The sequence below is a fragment of the Diadema setosum genome, chromosome 15 (genome assembly GCF_964275005.1).
Source record: "Diadema setosum chromosome 15, eeDiaSeto1, whole genome shotgun sequence".
NCBI classification, from domain to species: Eukaryota; Metazoa; Echinodermata; class Echinoidea; order Diadematoida; family Diadematidae; genus Diadema; species Diadema setosum.
Genome location: NC_092699.1, coordinates 3,507,065 through 3,524,033, shown reverse-complemented (window position 1 = coordinate 3,524,033; position 16,969 = coordinate 3,507,065). Strand labels below are relative to the sequence as shown.

Sequence of the window (16,969 nt, the reverse complement as noted above, 5' to 3'; positions counted from 1 at the left end):
CCCCGTCACACTAGAGCGTATCTAGCCAACGAATGCCCAGCGGATCCGAAAATTTGGAGATACGCTCACATCCGCTGCTCATCGTTCGTGACCCGCTTGGCGTTCGCTGTATCCGCTAGCTGTTCGCAGAGATTCGCAGAGATCCGCCGGAGACAAATTTTGATTTTGGACATGTCCAAAATCTTGAGCGGATGACGAACGGAATGACAATACGCTTTGTGGTCGCTTAGCGCCCGCTGATCGAAAGTTGTGGTCGCTCTGCGTTCGCTTCTCATTCGTTCGCCGTTCGTCCAAATTCGCACAGCAAATCTGGACAGCACAGGTAGCATTTATCAGTTGGTCATCAGAAATGGAGGACGCTCAGAGATTTCAGATGCAATATCTTCTAGCTGTTCATCAACATGAGCATGACCTAAACCAGCTGGCAATCGCCAAATACATCCAAGACAAGAGAAAACGGAGGAGAGGAAAACATCGAAGAACGATGTGGACCAGGGCCTGGATCCGAAGACGAGGGCAGTTCGGGTTGTATAATCAGCTTCTCATCGAACTTCCGGGATATTAAAGTCCCGGCGTTTGCCTCTGGCTTTTTTTTTTTCGCTGAAGGTCCAGGCTAGGAACAGTTGGAGGCACCAGACGTAATGGAGGATGTTGGACTCCCCACATCATCGTCAACGTGATCATCAGAAGGAACACAGGAATCTTGAGGACCGTCGAGGGTAATGACATCAGCAGCACCTGGTGGTGACTTCTCCTTCCTTCTTTTGGGGGCCATTCTCACAATCACAACGTTACTCGACACTGTCACTACTCAAAATGATTTGGGAAAATGTGCGTCAGTCGAGATCCGTCACGTGACTGCCGCAGTATCGCTCTGCATATGTTGGGCATTCGCTCCTCATTCGCTTTGTCCGCTCAGCATCCGCTGGACGGACTGTACGCATTCGCTTTCATTCGCTACTTAATCCGCTCGTAACACGGTTAGCATATGCTCATCATTCGTTAGGCGAACGTTCGAAAACGACGTTTTGCTTGCGGATTCGAGCGGATTCGAGCGTATCTGGACTTTGCCAAATTTTGCCCATCCGCTAGGCATTCGCTGATTTATACGCTGTAGTGTGACGGGGGCTTTACAAAGAACGCCAAGCATGTTACGAACTATTCTAGTATTACCAATGGATGTTAACATATCTTCAGATTTTCAAATTTATTGGACATACGTTGGGCATTCGTTGGGCATTCGCTGTAGTGTGACGGGGCCTTGAAGTGCAAGGCTAACGTGGAGCACTCTCTATCAGTATATATGTATAAGTCAACAGAACGGTACATGTTTCACTGAAATGAGAAGGACATCAATTGGTATGTACACGTTGTATTCACAGTGTACGCAACTGTTTTGAGTAATTGAGACCTTCGGTAGCATAATACCCTACTGTAAATAACACATTGTCCCACAGTGTGTTCAGAATGTTTTTCATATTGTCGGATGCGTGAAAACTCTCGAATTTAGTAGTGTGAAGATCATTTCACATTGTGGTCTCGTTTTTCACACTGTGTTCTCAAAGTAATGTTCTGTTTCACACTCTGACTTGATGATCCACAATGTGTTCGCAATGTTAAACGCTCGAATTTAACGGGGTGAAAAGATTTCACATTGTGTTTTCAGTGTTAAAATGTTCGAATTTAATAATTTGAAGAAATTTCACACTGTGTCCACACAGTGTTCTTACACTGCGTTTCACATAATGTTTCACGTTGTGGGACACTGTGTACAACTTTCCAGCACGGCTATCCTGCAGAGAAAAGAGAGATTTGACGGAAGAACAAGCAGTAAATATACGAAGGTTTCCTCAGAAGATGAGATGGGGCTGCAGCCTGATAATCTAAAGTTTTAGTAAGCTACTCCTATCTTATATGTAATTGTGGCACGTACGCCCAATTCAGATTTCTGAAATATACATTTCGTAACTTGCTAGATACGATCTGTCGTTAACTTTTAGAGAACAGGAGAATGGAGTGAGAAAAACTTACAAGGGCAAACAGCGCTTGTAAACAAACCGTAAATCCTTGGCCTTCCCTACTGCAAAGAACATTGTTCCACAGTGTGCTCACATAGTCGACTAATAATGTCAAAAAGTACAAATATGTGTACACATTTTCCCCCTTACGTTTTGACAAAGTACGACTGTACACCTGCGTGTATGTAATAATGATTACACCTAGTTCATCTCATTGGGGCAAAAATCACTTAAACTAAAAACGTGTTTTAATATATAGGAATAATCATTATCATCCGCAAACTTCAAATTTAGCTATTGAAAGTCACAATGATAAGGTAACTCGCTTGGCTTGCCATATTCCTGTCGTTCGTAAATTTGTGCGTAACTTTAACTCTTTATGTGCCACGTTCGCACGTCCGACTCAGTCGACGGCGTGCCAACTTCGCATATTCTGCTCAACAAACAAAGCCGCCAAAACCGATCGATAAATCGCTAATCCCGCGGTACAATCAAAGCGTTTCTCGCGCTTTTGTTCCTCTCACATACGGTTTACATTCTATGTGGTGAATGACTATCAAGCGGTGTTCCCAACTAGATTTTGCATGTACACTTTAAGTTTCTGTCACTATTTTATGTGCAAAAGTCATTCCTTTACAGTAATGTAGCAACTGGTAATTCAAAAGAAAAATTGAAAATAGAATTGTTATACATTGTATATGGAAGCAAAGTTTGGCATTCCTCTTTAACTTTGCTCACTATTATGTCCAGCTCAACAGAAATTTGTAGAAGTTATACAGATTGGAAAACACAGAATTTTTTCTCTAAGCATGACTATCTTCGTGTCTCAGAATAACGTGGCACACAGGGGGTTTCCACCATGGCACATAAAGAGTTAAAGACATTTATATGAAACGCAGGGCCTAGCTGGCCTATTATTTTCAATTGCATGGTTATTCTATTACATTTGTGATTGAGTGTTTCAAAAATATAATTTCGCTGTTCTATTAAACTTACAAAAAATTAATGTTCAGTATTGTTTATCAGTTTGAATCGTACATCATACATATAAAAACAGGAAGTATAGGAAACTTGAAACTACGGATTTGGACACTGCCCGGCGGAGACGTGCCCACATCATACGAAAAATTCTTTCTTTCGCTCCTTTATTTATTTTTTTTTTCGGATTTTAGTTTGTTTATTTGCTTGCTTGCTTACTTGCATCAGGAAATTGGATTCTTAGGCAAGACAATTAAGTTAAGTGCACTGGAAGTGTTTTCTTAAGTTTAGTGTCAAGATACATCTTTTGTTCGGCGTCAAGGAACCTTAGTACAAGACAAAGACCGCTGACCCCACCCCTAATGAAATAAATATAAGCATGAAATCAAAATCACTAAAACATGCTACTCTATCATCTTACACGCATGACGGGAGTTAAATGTTTCAGCGGGTTAGAAGTAAATATGATAATAAGGTACCTTCTACATGGGTACGTGACATCGATTGTTGACACTAGATTTTGAATTTAAGACCATTCAAAAAATAGTTAATAACACAATAATTGATGATAACGATAGTATCACCTTAAAAGATTGTCCATTGATCTTGCAAAAAAACAAACAAACAAAGAAACAAACCTAACCTAAGAAACCTTATTCTCCTGCTATAAAAGTTAAAAGAAAGCGGTATTCCTTGCTGATTAACTTCAAAGATCAATCAAATGTAATAGGATTTAAAACCGGGTCCTAATAACGTGTAAACAAAAAAAAAACTGGATGTTTCAAAAATATTGTTTACAAACCATAATATTCAATTCAATTCCAATTTTATTTCATTTTTCGACAAAATATATAAGTTACACTTCTTTTGACAACAGAGAATAAGGTAAACAGAACCTTATGTATCGAAAAGAATGTAAAACAATTGAGGAGGACCTTATAGTAATTATACATTATAGTAAAAAAAAAACAGAAGTGATCGAAATAGAGTACATGTATAACTTTGCTTAAAGTGCGAAATATGGAGAGACCCACTGAAAAGACAGAGCTTGTAGAATGTGGACCCCTCTGGAATAATAACATCAATGGAAAGATTAATTGAAGCATCGTAAATACAAAAGGAGAGGAAGAAAAGAGGAAGAAGTCTGGAAGCCCACTAAGAATTAGATTCACAGATAAACACTTTCTATCATAGACGAAAACAACATAGGACAAGACTAGACAACAAAACAACTGCTGGAGAAAAGGCTGTACGGGACAAAACGGGATGGACAAGACCAACAGACGCGAACAAACATGAAACAAAACTAGACAACAAAACAACTACTGAAGAAAAGGCTGTACGGGACAAAACGGAATGGAAACGATTAACAAATAGAAGACAAAATAGCAAACGAAATGCACAACAGAGACAGCGATCTTCGACAGAAGCGTATCAAGGGAAACAGAAAATGGTTGTGGAGGGGAAAAAGTGATTGTAGCGTCTGAAAGGAGAAAAGAAGGAAATGAAGGGACGTGAGAAGAGGAATAGAACAGACATTCATGTCTTTGACTCTTTTGGCGAAAGCGTAGATGGCAGCAGCCATCCAAAAGATTATAATTTATTCTTCAAAGAGGAAAAAGTGAGTAAGTCTGTATGTGAGAAAGAAGGCCAAATGGCTAGTTGTGTCCTGCATAGTCATACGACTGCAATAGAAAGGACTTCAGTCTCCTCTTGAAAGAATGTATGGATGGGGCGTTTTTTATATCATGATTCAGAGAATTCCAATAATTTGGGCCAATATAAATAAGTGTATTTTTAGCAAGGATCGTGCGTAAGAGTGGTAAATGAAATTCATTGGAACGCCTAGTGGGATATTCATGAAATGATTGGTTTTTTAGGAACATGGAATCAAAAATAGATGGAAGCAAATTGTTACAATATAATATACAAGTTTTGAGGTGATCTTGAAAACATCAACCCAATCATTTGCATATTCATAATTATGGACTGTTGAAGAGATTGTCTTAGGAAATTTATAAATCCTAATAACTTCATAACTTCTCTAATTTTCATCCGATTGTAATAAAATTCTCACTGTTATGCTTATAAAATATTTCTCTTTATACGACTAACTGTAAAGTGCTAGGAAATTTCTGTTACGTATTTTGCATCAGGCCCTTCAGGCACACACACACACAAACACACACACGCACGCACACACACACAAACACACACACACACACACACACACACACACACACATATATATATATATATATATATATATATATATATATATATATAAAGTTGAATGACCTCATGCTACATCATTTGTCTTTGACGGTAACCTTCTCTCTGCCCTTCTGTGCGAATTCCGGCCAATAGAGGGCGACTTGTTTGTTGTAGTCCAGGAAACCTCGATCTACAAGCATGACAATGCACACTGACGCAACTCCTACGTCGGGAGAAAGAATGATAAATACTATGTACAACAAGGGAAATGTGGATTTAAGAAACAGCGTCTTTGACTGATTGATGAGATTGGTCATATCCAGTGATTAATGAGCGCAAACCGATCAAACTGTTCAAATACTGCACCCGGTCCACGTGGAGATGTAAACAAAACAGCAAATAAGAAACAGGGGGTATTTTCTTTATGCAGTAAAGACAACGAGCAAGAGTCTCAGGCGCAAAAGAGGGATGAGGGGATGGTGGGCTCTGGGGCTTCATAAAACCTGAAAAAGAAGCAACAAAAACCAATTGGAACCCACCGTTCTCCCGGGCCCCGGACCCCATAAGGGAGACGAGGGGTGGATATGAATAAAGAGGTGTTGTCCTTTTACCCCACCGAACAAGTGCAATAAGACTTTCCTTCTCTGTCCCCCACTCCCCTCTACAATTTTTGGAATATAACTCCAGGCATGCCTCTTCACTCCCAGCAGGGGGCAGCAGGGTTACACGCCCCACCCCCTCCCACCTCAATTTCAAGAATTGGCCTTTGTGTGAGAACGACACTGCTCACTATTTGAATTAGAATTAGAACGCTAGTTTGGCATGACATGATTGCACACAGTTCATGGGGAGAATTTTTTCTTCTCTCCTGAAATTTCCTGCTGCTTTTCCTGCTACAAAAGAAAGAACAAAACAAAAAAGGTCATTTGTATCGTTTGACGTCACTGTTGTCATGGTTGTGTTCCTGAACCTCAGCTCAGTATTTCCGATCAAGATCCTTTTGATTTCCAAATTCTGTTAGCATGCTTTAAAAAGACATGTTTACCACAATCATCATGCATGAAACTGTAGGGCCTGTATATACAGTGCGGCTATTTTGATTCTACATGAATATCATCAATTGAAAACCATACAATCAATAATGTTTTTGTGACCATTTCAACTATATAAAAAAAAAAATGGAATTCACCTTTTGTTGATGAGAAGAAAATGGAGATAGTGTCTTGCAGCCATTGCCGCTTGCTCTCATAATCTCTCATACTCTCATGCTGCTCCTCCAGTACAGGGATCTCGACCACTCTCAAAGTTTGCTCTGTATCAAAGATAGAACAAGTAATTCATTTGAAGATAATAAAGTATTTGAATTACAGCTGAACTGTACAGTATATGATTCCCAACTTTCTGTTAACTATTCATTCACATACTTGTGTTTCAATGCCATTTTCTTGCGCTGATGTGCTTTTAGAGATTTCTTCTCCTGTAACTACATGCCTACTGATCCCTTGTTACTTTCCATGGGTGAAGCTGCTAAAATCGATGCTAAGTGGCCGTGTTGTCATCTTTATTCGAGTGTACGCGGGATCAGGATGAAAAAGAGTCGATTTTACTTTATATAGTCAGTTGTTCCAAACAGAGTACAGTGCACTCCCGTTTTTCTTAACCTTGATATCGCAAATATCTCCATTTGGCAAATATTGGCTTATCGGTTTTTGCACACAAACTCTTCATATATAACGAAAATGAGGAAGCCAGCATATAAGATATTCTGTTTGTTGAATTCTCGTCATACACTGGAAAGCTATGTGAACAATTAAGCAAATAGTTAATCAATTTCAGATTATTGTAGGGCCTATTACAATAGCGCAAGTTCCCCTCGGAAAGTGTGCGTGACACACCAAGCGAAAACACAGTGATGTAACGCGTTCGCCCAAGCAGAGACGCTGTAAATGCCTTGTTCCGCTACGTATTTTTTAAAGCGATTAGCATTTCGTTATAACGGGGCGCATTTCTTTTGCTTTTCTTTGTCAGCGGTGCTCGGAAAAGACTTCGTTATTACGAAAATTTCACTATAACCGTGTTCATTATAAGCGAATTTTGTACCATAGACTTTAATGGTGATAATTTTGGGACCAGAAGTTTTACTTCGTTATAATGAAATTTCGTTATGTGTTCGTTGTAATGGGAGCGCACTGTATCAGCTCATTTAGAACCAATTCTAGAGTCATCTACTTGATATGCCTTAACATATAATTCCAGATCGAGATAGGTTTGAAAACATGCTGGTAGTCAGTGGTCCTTGAAAGAAGTAGGCAGATATAATTTACTTTAATGTATTTCTTTTTTCAATTTCTTTCTATGAGATGTCTATGCTCTATAATACAAACAACACAATATACATGACAAAACGTAAAATGTGACCTTCGATACTACTTTAAACCGAACTCCACTTAGTTTTCGTATCTTTTGCTTGTAAAGAAATCAATTATTGTGCTACAATATATTATACGAGGTGAATAGATACTAACGTGAAAGGCGTTCAGGAATGAGTGGTTGCGAGAGCAGGAAGTTCTGCGGGTTGAGCGTTTCCCCTCCAAGTCGGGTTACAGTTTTCACAGGCACGAGCAATGTTTGATCATTGGTACTCTGACTTTCAGCCCCTTTGTTACTACTATTTCGCCATTCAGGATATTGGCGACCTCAACGTCAAAAACTGGTATAGTTTAAGGTGGTTTTGTCCTGTGCCTTTGACTTCGGCAAAGGCGGCGACTTCCGTCGCAGAGTCCAGTTGGCAAAGGGTCTGGAAACCAGACTACTGAGTAGCTCGGTGGTGAAAGTTTGCAAACTTTTATTCAGATGATGATTTTCTATGCGCAGCGAAGTAGGGAGTGGCTGTGATGTTTGTAAATTGTACAAAATATTACGTTTTACTGTTAGCACTTGGGAGAGAGTTCCTACTGGCCGAACAACTATCTTCTAACTTGGAAACTGCATGATCGCATGTCATATGAAGGTAGTTGGATACCACAAAGGAGATTTATGCCGTGACGGTCATCTGGTTTTCTGCACCTACTAGCGATTACGGGCGAAAGTGGTAATGTTTATCAGTTTTTTTTTTTTCCACTTTGATATGCCTGGGTACATTCCTCTTCGTCATTCTTCATACTGTGACATATGTCTCTGTCATGGCCTCAATATGATTATCCCTCTCAACATAAAAAACGGCATCACTAGTTGCAGGACCCCTATTTCTGAATGACAACTCAACACCCATTTGACTATGTATGTATAATGATGGTATATTTCAAAGTTTTAAATTTTAGTTTCTGTGTCATTTTTCACAGGTATAAAACTTTATCCCTTCCTGAATAAGCTCTTCCTTACCATTTTGTTTAAATCATTCTGCCCCACTTGGATGATGAAAAGACCAGTTACAGTGATTTAACAAACAATCTGAGCAAATGCTGCTGTAATGCTAAAAACCGTGAAAGTTGATCAGTTATTTTTGTAATTATTTAACGTCCTGTTTATCTTTGGGAGCAATGATAACAGAATGTTCAAGATATCACGTTTAATGCATATGTGTAGGTCTACTGTATCACAAAGCATCCTACTATATAAAATGTCTGCGGTAAATTCTAAAATATAATGAGATATCAATATTTTTCTCATGAAATATTAACTGTAGACGGTTTAGTCATGAAACATTCTTATTATAACTATCGTTCATTTTTTTTGTATGTGTGGTTAACATTACTTAACATTGATAATACGGATTCAAATTCTTTTACAGTGGTTGTTTCTATTCCTAACTCACATTTTAAGACTATTTTGAAGCAATAATGTTGTATTTTTTTGTATCTTCTGCAAATGGTAATTTATGCCTTTAATGGTGTCATTGTATGTTATCATTCTATTTACTAAGTAGTCTGATGTGCAACACAATGTGGAAACATTTCTACCAAAGACATGTACATGCCCTCTATAAGCAACAATGTTTAATGTTAATGCTTTTCTGACTCTTTAGTCCATCACACTTTACGTCTTTATTATGCAGTTCAGGCGAACCAGCACTTTTATTTTCATCGAACATGCACTCTTTCAACAAGAAACATACTGAGACCAAAATTTCAATTTGACTGAGACCAAAATTTCAAAAGTTTATTCTTCAGTCTATTTCTCTCTTTTTTCCTGTGCGAGAGCTCTCCTTTGTCCACCACGGGACTGGCTTTCGCCACAACTTTCTTTTTTGTTTCATTCCTATATACTGTCCTATCAAGTATAATTCTAAGATTCTTGAGAAAAGATTCATAAAGATATATAACACTCATACCATCTGCATAGTGGTTTTCACAATCCATCTTAAACATGATAATTATACCACTTCATATTTTTCATATTGCATGTGACACTTTGATCAACTTCCTTAAAATCATCTCCCATATGTAACTCAGTGAGTACAGGGAAATGATTGCTACCAAATTCTGTCTGTAGTGTCTGATCGGTAATAGTCTGGCTTCCACTACTCCTTCTACTTTGCTCTTCAGGATATTGACGCCCTCTACGTTGAAAACTGGTATAATTTAAGGTGGTTTTGTCCTGTGCCTTTTAGTACTAAAGGCTTGCTAAGGGAGAAAAAAAGGGTGATCGCTGCATTTTATAGTACAAGTGTCCTATTTGGCACACATGTTCCTCTGTACAATTAGAAGTTGTTCATCTAAAGAGACAATCTGTATCTATGCAAATAAAGTTTAATTTGCATAAGTCATGCAAAAATACATACAAAAATTACTAAAGAATATAATTATGTGCATTCAGTAGAAATACCTAATATGGTAGAAGTATTCTGTAGAGTATGTGGAAACAATTCCTGCAAAAATTGATTTCATACCTATGTAAATAAACATAAAATTTGCATAATTACGCAAGTTATTGTGCAAAAATCTGCATTTTTGAAAGAATTTCTAAACTGTTAAGAACTGGATCTTGTAGTACAAAGTCTGAACCTGGGATGGATGTTCCTTGGGTCAAAAGTAAATGATTCATCTGAAGAGACAAACTGTCTCTATGCAAACAACCTGTTATTTGGATAATATGCTTATCAATACCTACACATCTATAGATAATCAGAACAAACAAAAAGTCTTAATGAAGCCTTAATGAAACTCCCCTTAAATCTCATCCTAGATAGATATAACCTGTTAGAAACATTTATGAAACAAAATGAGAAAAGAATTTGAATAATTGAACCATCATTACCAGCTAATTTACATAATTACTAAAGAAAGGAAAGTAAAAACATTATTGTTAAAGTTTTTCTTACAGTCTAAGAACTGCATTTTATGATGAAAATTATGGAAGTAGTATGCATTGAAATGGTTTGTAATATTAAAACACTATTTGTCTATGCAAATACCACCTAATTAGCATATTGTACATATTAATACCGAATGTACCAGAAGCCAATGCTCAAGGTCCACTTAAGAAATTGTATCAGTTTACGTGATAACTCAAGACTGGATTATGCAAATTTCACCAAACCTTGTCCAAAGATGACGTATGATGGGGCAAGCGATTAAGCAGTTTTTAAGTAAAATCAGCAAGAGGTCAAAGGTCAAAAATTTCAAGGTCAATGCTAAAATTTCATTATTTTCCCCATATCTATGCAATGTCTGAAGATACTTTCTTCAAAATTAGTGAGTGCATACAATGTACTACCAAAATAAGACTCTCCAGAGAGTTTCAGGTCAAGAGGTCAAAGGTCAAAGTTCAGGTGAAAATGTTAAGATTTCACTTTTTTTCTCTGTATCTCGCAAATGGTTCAAGGTGTCTTCATAGAACTTGGTACTGGCAGGGATTTTCTAGGGAATTTAGGGGTCATTTGTCAAAGGTCAGGGTCAAAGATCAAGGTAAATTGGGCCCTCAAAATTTCACTATTTTTCTCATGTTTTTGCAATGCTTGTAGGATTTTTCTTGAAACTTAATATATACATGCATTACCTAATGGATATTCTCTGGGAAATTTTCTGCCAAAATGTCAAAGCTCTGATGAAAGTGCTATATTTCACTTTTTCTTTCATATCTTGAATGTGAATCAAGGTATCTTGAAACTTAGTAAGTACATTATTTGTGCATGTTCTACCTGACAGTGATACCTTTGTTGATTATCGAAAAAATGTTAAGCCCTCCCCTCTCAAGTGTTTTTGTTTCTTCTTGATAAGTAGGAAAGGACATGGAATTCAGTGACATGGCATAGTCATCACCATCATTACATTAGATGTATGGGTTGCATGGGAGTTAATTTTGATGCACGCATGTGTAACCTCTGACATTCTTACCTTTTACATTTTTACCTGTATATTTCTTTTAATTCAACCTCTGATATCTTTACACTAAACCAGTTAACATAATTATTTTTTTTTGGAAAAAGCTTCAAGATCATGTAGGTCATGATCATCTATACAGGTATTAGCTGATATGTGGTGGAATATAACATTCCTTTATGGCTATTAACATATTATTTCTGCTTTGATTTATGGTTGAAATTGAATGATTTCAAATCAGAGACTGAAATTATTTGACTTAAAGTATAACATCTCCTATATTGTTCACATGACAATTTTTGCATATCATTTCCTTATCAAAATGTTATTGTGTATAAATTTCCTAGCATAGTTTCCATGCCATAGTAGCTCATAGTATCCTGAGTTAACATTTTTTTTTCCAGAAACAGACTTTGTTTCTAACTCAAGCTTGTAAGTTCTTAATGTGTGCAGATTCCCTTGCATCCACATAATTTGCACAAGTTTATAATCAGTTTGATGTAAAAAAGCCTCATATTCGCTTGATTGCCTACAAAATACAATGAAAATCAGAATTCATACTTTAACTATGGTAGTGTTTTCTGTAATGATTTTCTAACCATGACCTCAGTTGTATACTGTTTGCAAGGGAAAAACAGTCCTTTTGTAAGCAATGTTATTCCGATTTGCATCTGTTCATATGTAGGCCTTACTCTTAGACTTGCATAATCATATTTAAAGAGTGTTACTATCGATTGCTATTTTTCCCACCCTGCAAAGCATTCATAGCAAAAATTATTTCAAAGATGAATATATTTCGAAATTTCACGTCTGGTGTACTTATTTATATAATTAATTTTCATAAAATGCCAAAGTTAATGAAACAATATGGAAACAATTTAAGCAACTGAAAAGTGTTGTTGTGAGAATATTTTCTTAATCTATTAGCCTTTTGGATATTAAGTTCAAAGCGATATATGACATGTCACATTAAGGCTTTTTCTTTGTTCTGATTATCTATCAGTGGCGGATCCAGGGAGGACCGCAACCGGCGCACGCCATCCCCCTTTATTTTTTGTTGAAACAAAAGAAATAAAAAGAAAAATGGGGAGGGGTGCGTGCGCCCGCCCCCTTTAATTTTGTAAACGCGCCCCCTCTTTACGGAATTCCTGGATCCGCCCCCTGTCTATAGATGTGTAGGTATTGATATGCATATTATACAAATAACAGGTTGTTTGCATTGAGACAGTTTGTCTCTTCAGAGGAATCATTTACTTTTGACCCAAGGAACATCCATCCCAGGTTCAACTTTGTACTACAAGATCCAGTGCTTAATAGTTTAGAAATTCTCTCAAAAATGCAGATTTTTGCATAATAACTTGCGTAATTATGCAAATTTTATGTTTATTTACTTAGGAATGAAATCTATTTTTGCAGGAATTGTTTCCACATACTCTATAAAATACTTCTAACAAATTTGGTATTTCTGCTGGATGCACATATATTTTTTAATATTTTTTATGTATTTCTGCATAAATCATGCAAATTAAGGCTTATTTGCATAGATACAGATTGTCTCTTTAGATGACAAATTTTCAATTGCCCTAGGAAACATCTGTGCCAAGTAGGACATTTGTACTACAAAATGCAGCGTTTACCCCCTTAGCAAGTCTACTAACTTCATAAAGTTATAATTCACACTTATTCCTAGACATCAATTCTCTAAATCTGTGTGGCCTTTTTTGCAAAGGTAAGGTAAAAAATGCTGTTATTTCACTAGTTTTCCCATCTTCTAAAATGGTTTGATTGCTACATTTTTAGTTACTCCAAGATGCAGACCATACATCGGCCTATAATAACATGCGAACTGAAAACACAAATTTCCCCAATAATTTTGTCTAATTCAAATGGCAGGAACTTGGTTCTTTTGCATTTTTTGTGCCTTTCTCCCACTGCTCTAAAGCCTTTTGCTCTTATTTGCTTCCATTGTAACTAATTCCTTTGTTTTTTCTAACATAACTCCTCATCACTGTCCAGCAAGTCATGTTCATTTTCTGTATACTGAGTACATGAATAGGCCTGGACAAGGACTGATGAGAGAGGGCGCTATAATATGAACGTAAGAATGGCCCAAGTCCTGGACTTGGGTCATTCTTTCCAGGTAAGCATGCCTGTACAGTGACAGGGCGATTGAACTGCACATTACCTGAATATGATACCATTCTGAAGCAAATAATTTTCACACAGCAATAGATATATATAATGTACTGTACTCTTAAATGAATCCCACAAGGATTGGAACAATCATCCCCCAGCATTCCCACTGATTCCCACTGATCAGGTACTAGCCACCCCCTTTAAGTAGGGAATTTGATATCCACGGTTATCTTGGTACTTTCTTATTATTCGATCTGGATTGACCTGGCTATATAAGAATTATATGTAGAAGTATCTATAAAGATGTTCATGAAAACATCAAAGGACGAATTTACGTTTCTTTGATTATAAACAGAGGACCAATCAACTGACCTCAATCCCTACGAGTACATTGAGACATGTCACGAAAACCTTAGTTAAGGGTAGGCATTTTCATAGTAGAAAAATGTGGTACGAAGCGCAAATATGGGAAGTGATCGGTAAGATCAGAAACTACCATACCAGAAGTAGCATCAGTAAATAGATTATTAATGAATATAGTAATTATCAATGAGAATAGAAGTAGCATCAGATATCCGAGTAGGTTTCCCGATTAGAGAAATGAATGATTTTGACCAAAAAAAAAAATAAGAATGTCTTGGCAGATTAAAGATAATAAAAAGTTTTGGTACCTCAAAAGTTTCCTTGAATTTCCTTGTCTTAGTTTTGTGTTTCAGGTTAAAGTACCCTTCATATAACTAACACTGTGAGACTTACTCGCCCCGAAGTGCAGTCAGTGGTTTCGTACAATTTATCGACGATGTAAGGCGACGGCTCTGGTACGAAACCATTATTGCATGATTACTAAGACATGAGAGCACTTTGGGGCGAGTAATTCTCACAGACAACGTACTTTAACGTGAAACACAAACCAAGACAAGGAAATTCAGGGAAACTTTTGAGGTACCAAAACTTTTTATTATCTTTAAAGTATCATTACAATTTAGAAGATTTATATTGAAGTCACCCATACTGATAATGAAGAATAATGAAGCATAATGCTCTTGTGTTTTTAAGTTTTTACTCTTTGCTGATGACACAGTGGTTATGTTTTCACACAAGAATATTGCTTTATTGATAAGGACAGTGAATACACAACTTCAATTATTAAATGAATGGTTTAAGAGAAACATATGATTTTTGAATTATCAAAAAAGAAATAATTTATGTTATTTTCCATTCCATAAATAAAAAAATATTGTTGAATAGTGATACTTTAATAATAGATAACAATATTATTGAAAGAACTGAATAAATTTCTTTTCTAGGTATACTTATCAATGAATCCCTTAGTTGGAAACTTTATATAGCCAATGTTTCTTCAAAGATCTCACGGACGATTGAGATTTTATCAAAACTCAAGCATTTTTTACCAAGAAAAATATTGATTATTATTTATAAATATTAAGTATTGCAACATTTGAATTACTGCAATGAAATTTGGGGCAAAACATAATGCACACATTAATAAACTTGTTCTTCTTCAAAAACGAACAATACGTGTAATAAGTAATGCCCCATATTGTAGCACCAGTATATTATCATTGTTTACTAAATTATAGAATTTGCCATTCAATGAAATTGTCAGATTGAATATCCTTATCTTTATGTTTAAATATCATCGAGGCATGCTCCCTTCTGTATTTGATAATTATGTTCCAAACAAACCCTCATTTTCACATGTATTCCACTCGTTCTCGAAATAATTTACGGTACCCTTTTACTCTTTTGACTGTGCGATCTCATTCTATTAGGTTCACCGGTGTAAGTAAATTGAATTCAAGTACTGCTTCGAAATGCAGTATAACTCTTCCTAGATTTAAGTGCTTACTGAAGCGTTCTCTCTTCGAACAGTTCATGACTGAGTGGACACTGTTCTTTTATCTTTCTTGTCTTCTATCCTTATGTTTACTGTGTGTGTGTGTGTGTGTGTGTGTATGTGTGTGAGTGTATATGATAATTATGTACGTGTTAATGTGATGGTGTTTTGTTTATGCTTATTTACTTGATTTCACACAGAATCAGTTGTAATATATGTTGCTATTGTAAAGTGTGTAGGCAACCTAACACAGGCAAAAGATGCTTTCAACACTGTCTGGCTCTCATGGTGAACGCCACTATTATATGTTTTTGTTTTTTTATTTTGCCGAATAGATGGCCTAAATAGGCCTCAATCAATCAATCAATCAATCAATCAATCAATCAATCAATCAATCAATGAATCAATCAATCAATCAATCAATGTCTTATTACCAAAAGTGATCAACAGAGAGAAGATTGTGAAATAGCTCAATGAATTCAGTAAAGTTGGAATGTGGAGGTCTATAAATTACCCCCAAAATGATTTTCCCCCTGTTTGGGGTCATGACCTCAATGAAAAATACTCTCAAGGCATTCAAACATAATACAATTTTCATTTAACAGTTTGTGGTTTAAATTTTGCCTGACGTAGAAACCTACAACACCACCATTTTTGAAAGTCCTGTTTTTAGTATAACTATTCAAACTGTCGATGGTAAATAGAGAAGGACGTGATGTTTCCTTGAGCCAGGTTTCAGTGAGACCGATAATGCTGTCTTTATATTGTGATTCGTTAAAAATAAGAGTAATTGATCTTTTTGTAATTGATTCTTAGTAATTTAGTAATTGATTCTTATTAAGACTTCTAATGTTGAAATGTGAAACAAAAAGTTCATTAGATTGTGAATGAGAAAATGTAAATATTTCTTTTTCCAAGTGGTGGTGAGAAAGTTGGCCTTTATTTCGAGCAGACGCATCGTAAGTGTCAAAATCAAGCTTCAGATCTTGGGTTTCTGTGTTAAAACAAGTAATAAAATCGGATTCTTCAACTTCTTCATTGTCATACAGGACCTGTCATAAGGATTGGGGGGGGGGGGGGCATTTAGTGCAGCTGGCTGATAATCATTTGCATCGTTATCAGGAGAAAAAATAGCGTTGATGAACTCATCCGTTATCAAAGGTGAACAAACACATGTTGAATGATAACTTGATTACCTCAAATACATACATGTTCATGACTTAGAATACCGTAGGTCTCTTGGAAAAGAGTTTCAGAAATAACATTTTAGTCGGTGAGCATAGTATATTCATAACACACAGCGTTCACGTATATGGTAATGACCTTGCGGTTGTTAATAACTGAAATGCGCTGTGAATAATGAAACAATATTCTTTAGTGAAGGACAAATAATACAAGATGTCAAGAGACAGACAATAAACAAGGAAAATTTCGTGTAAAGGGGG

General features: G+C 36.4%; 1 protein-coding gene across 1 annotated transcript in view; it reads left to right on the top strand.

Annotated features, from left to right (window-relative positions):
- The window catches only part of LOC140239175 (uncharacterized), a 43,257-nt gene extending 42,509 nt beyond the window's left edge, over positions 1–748 (top strand). Inside the window, exon 13 of the mRNA XM_072319056.1 lies at positions 607–748. Within this exon, the coding sequence (XP_072175157.1) occupies positions 607–748 (142 nt within the window). The remainder of the gene's footprint in view (positions 1–606) is intronic.
- Positions 749–16,969: the final 16,221 nt, after the last annotated feature.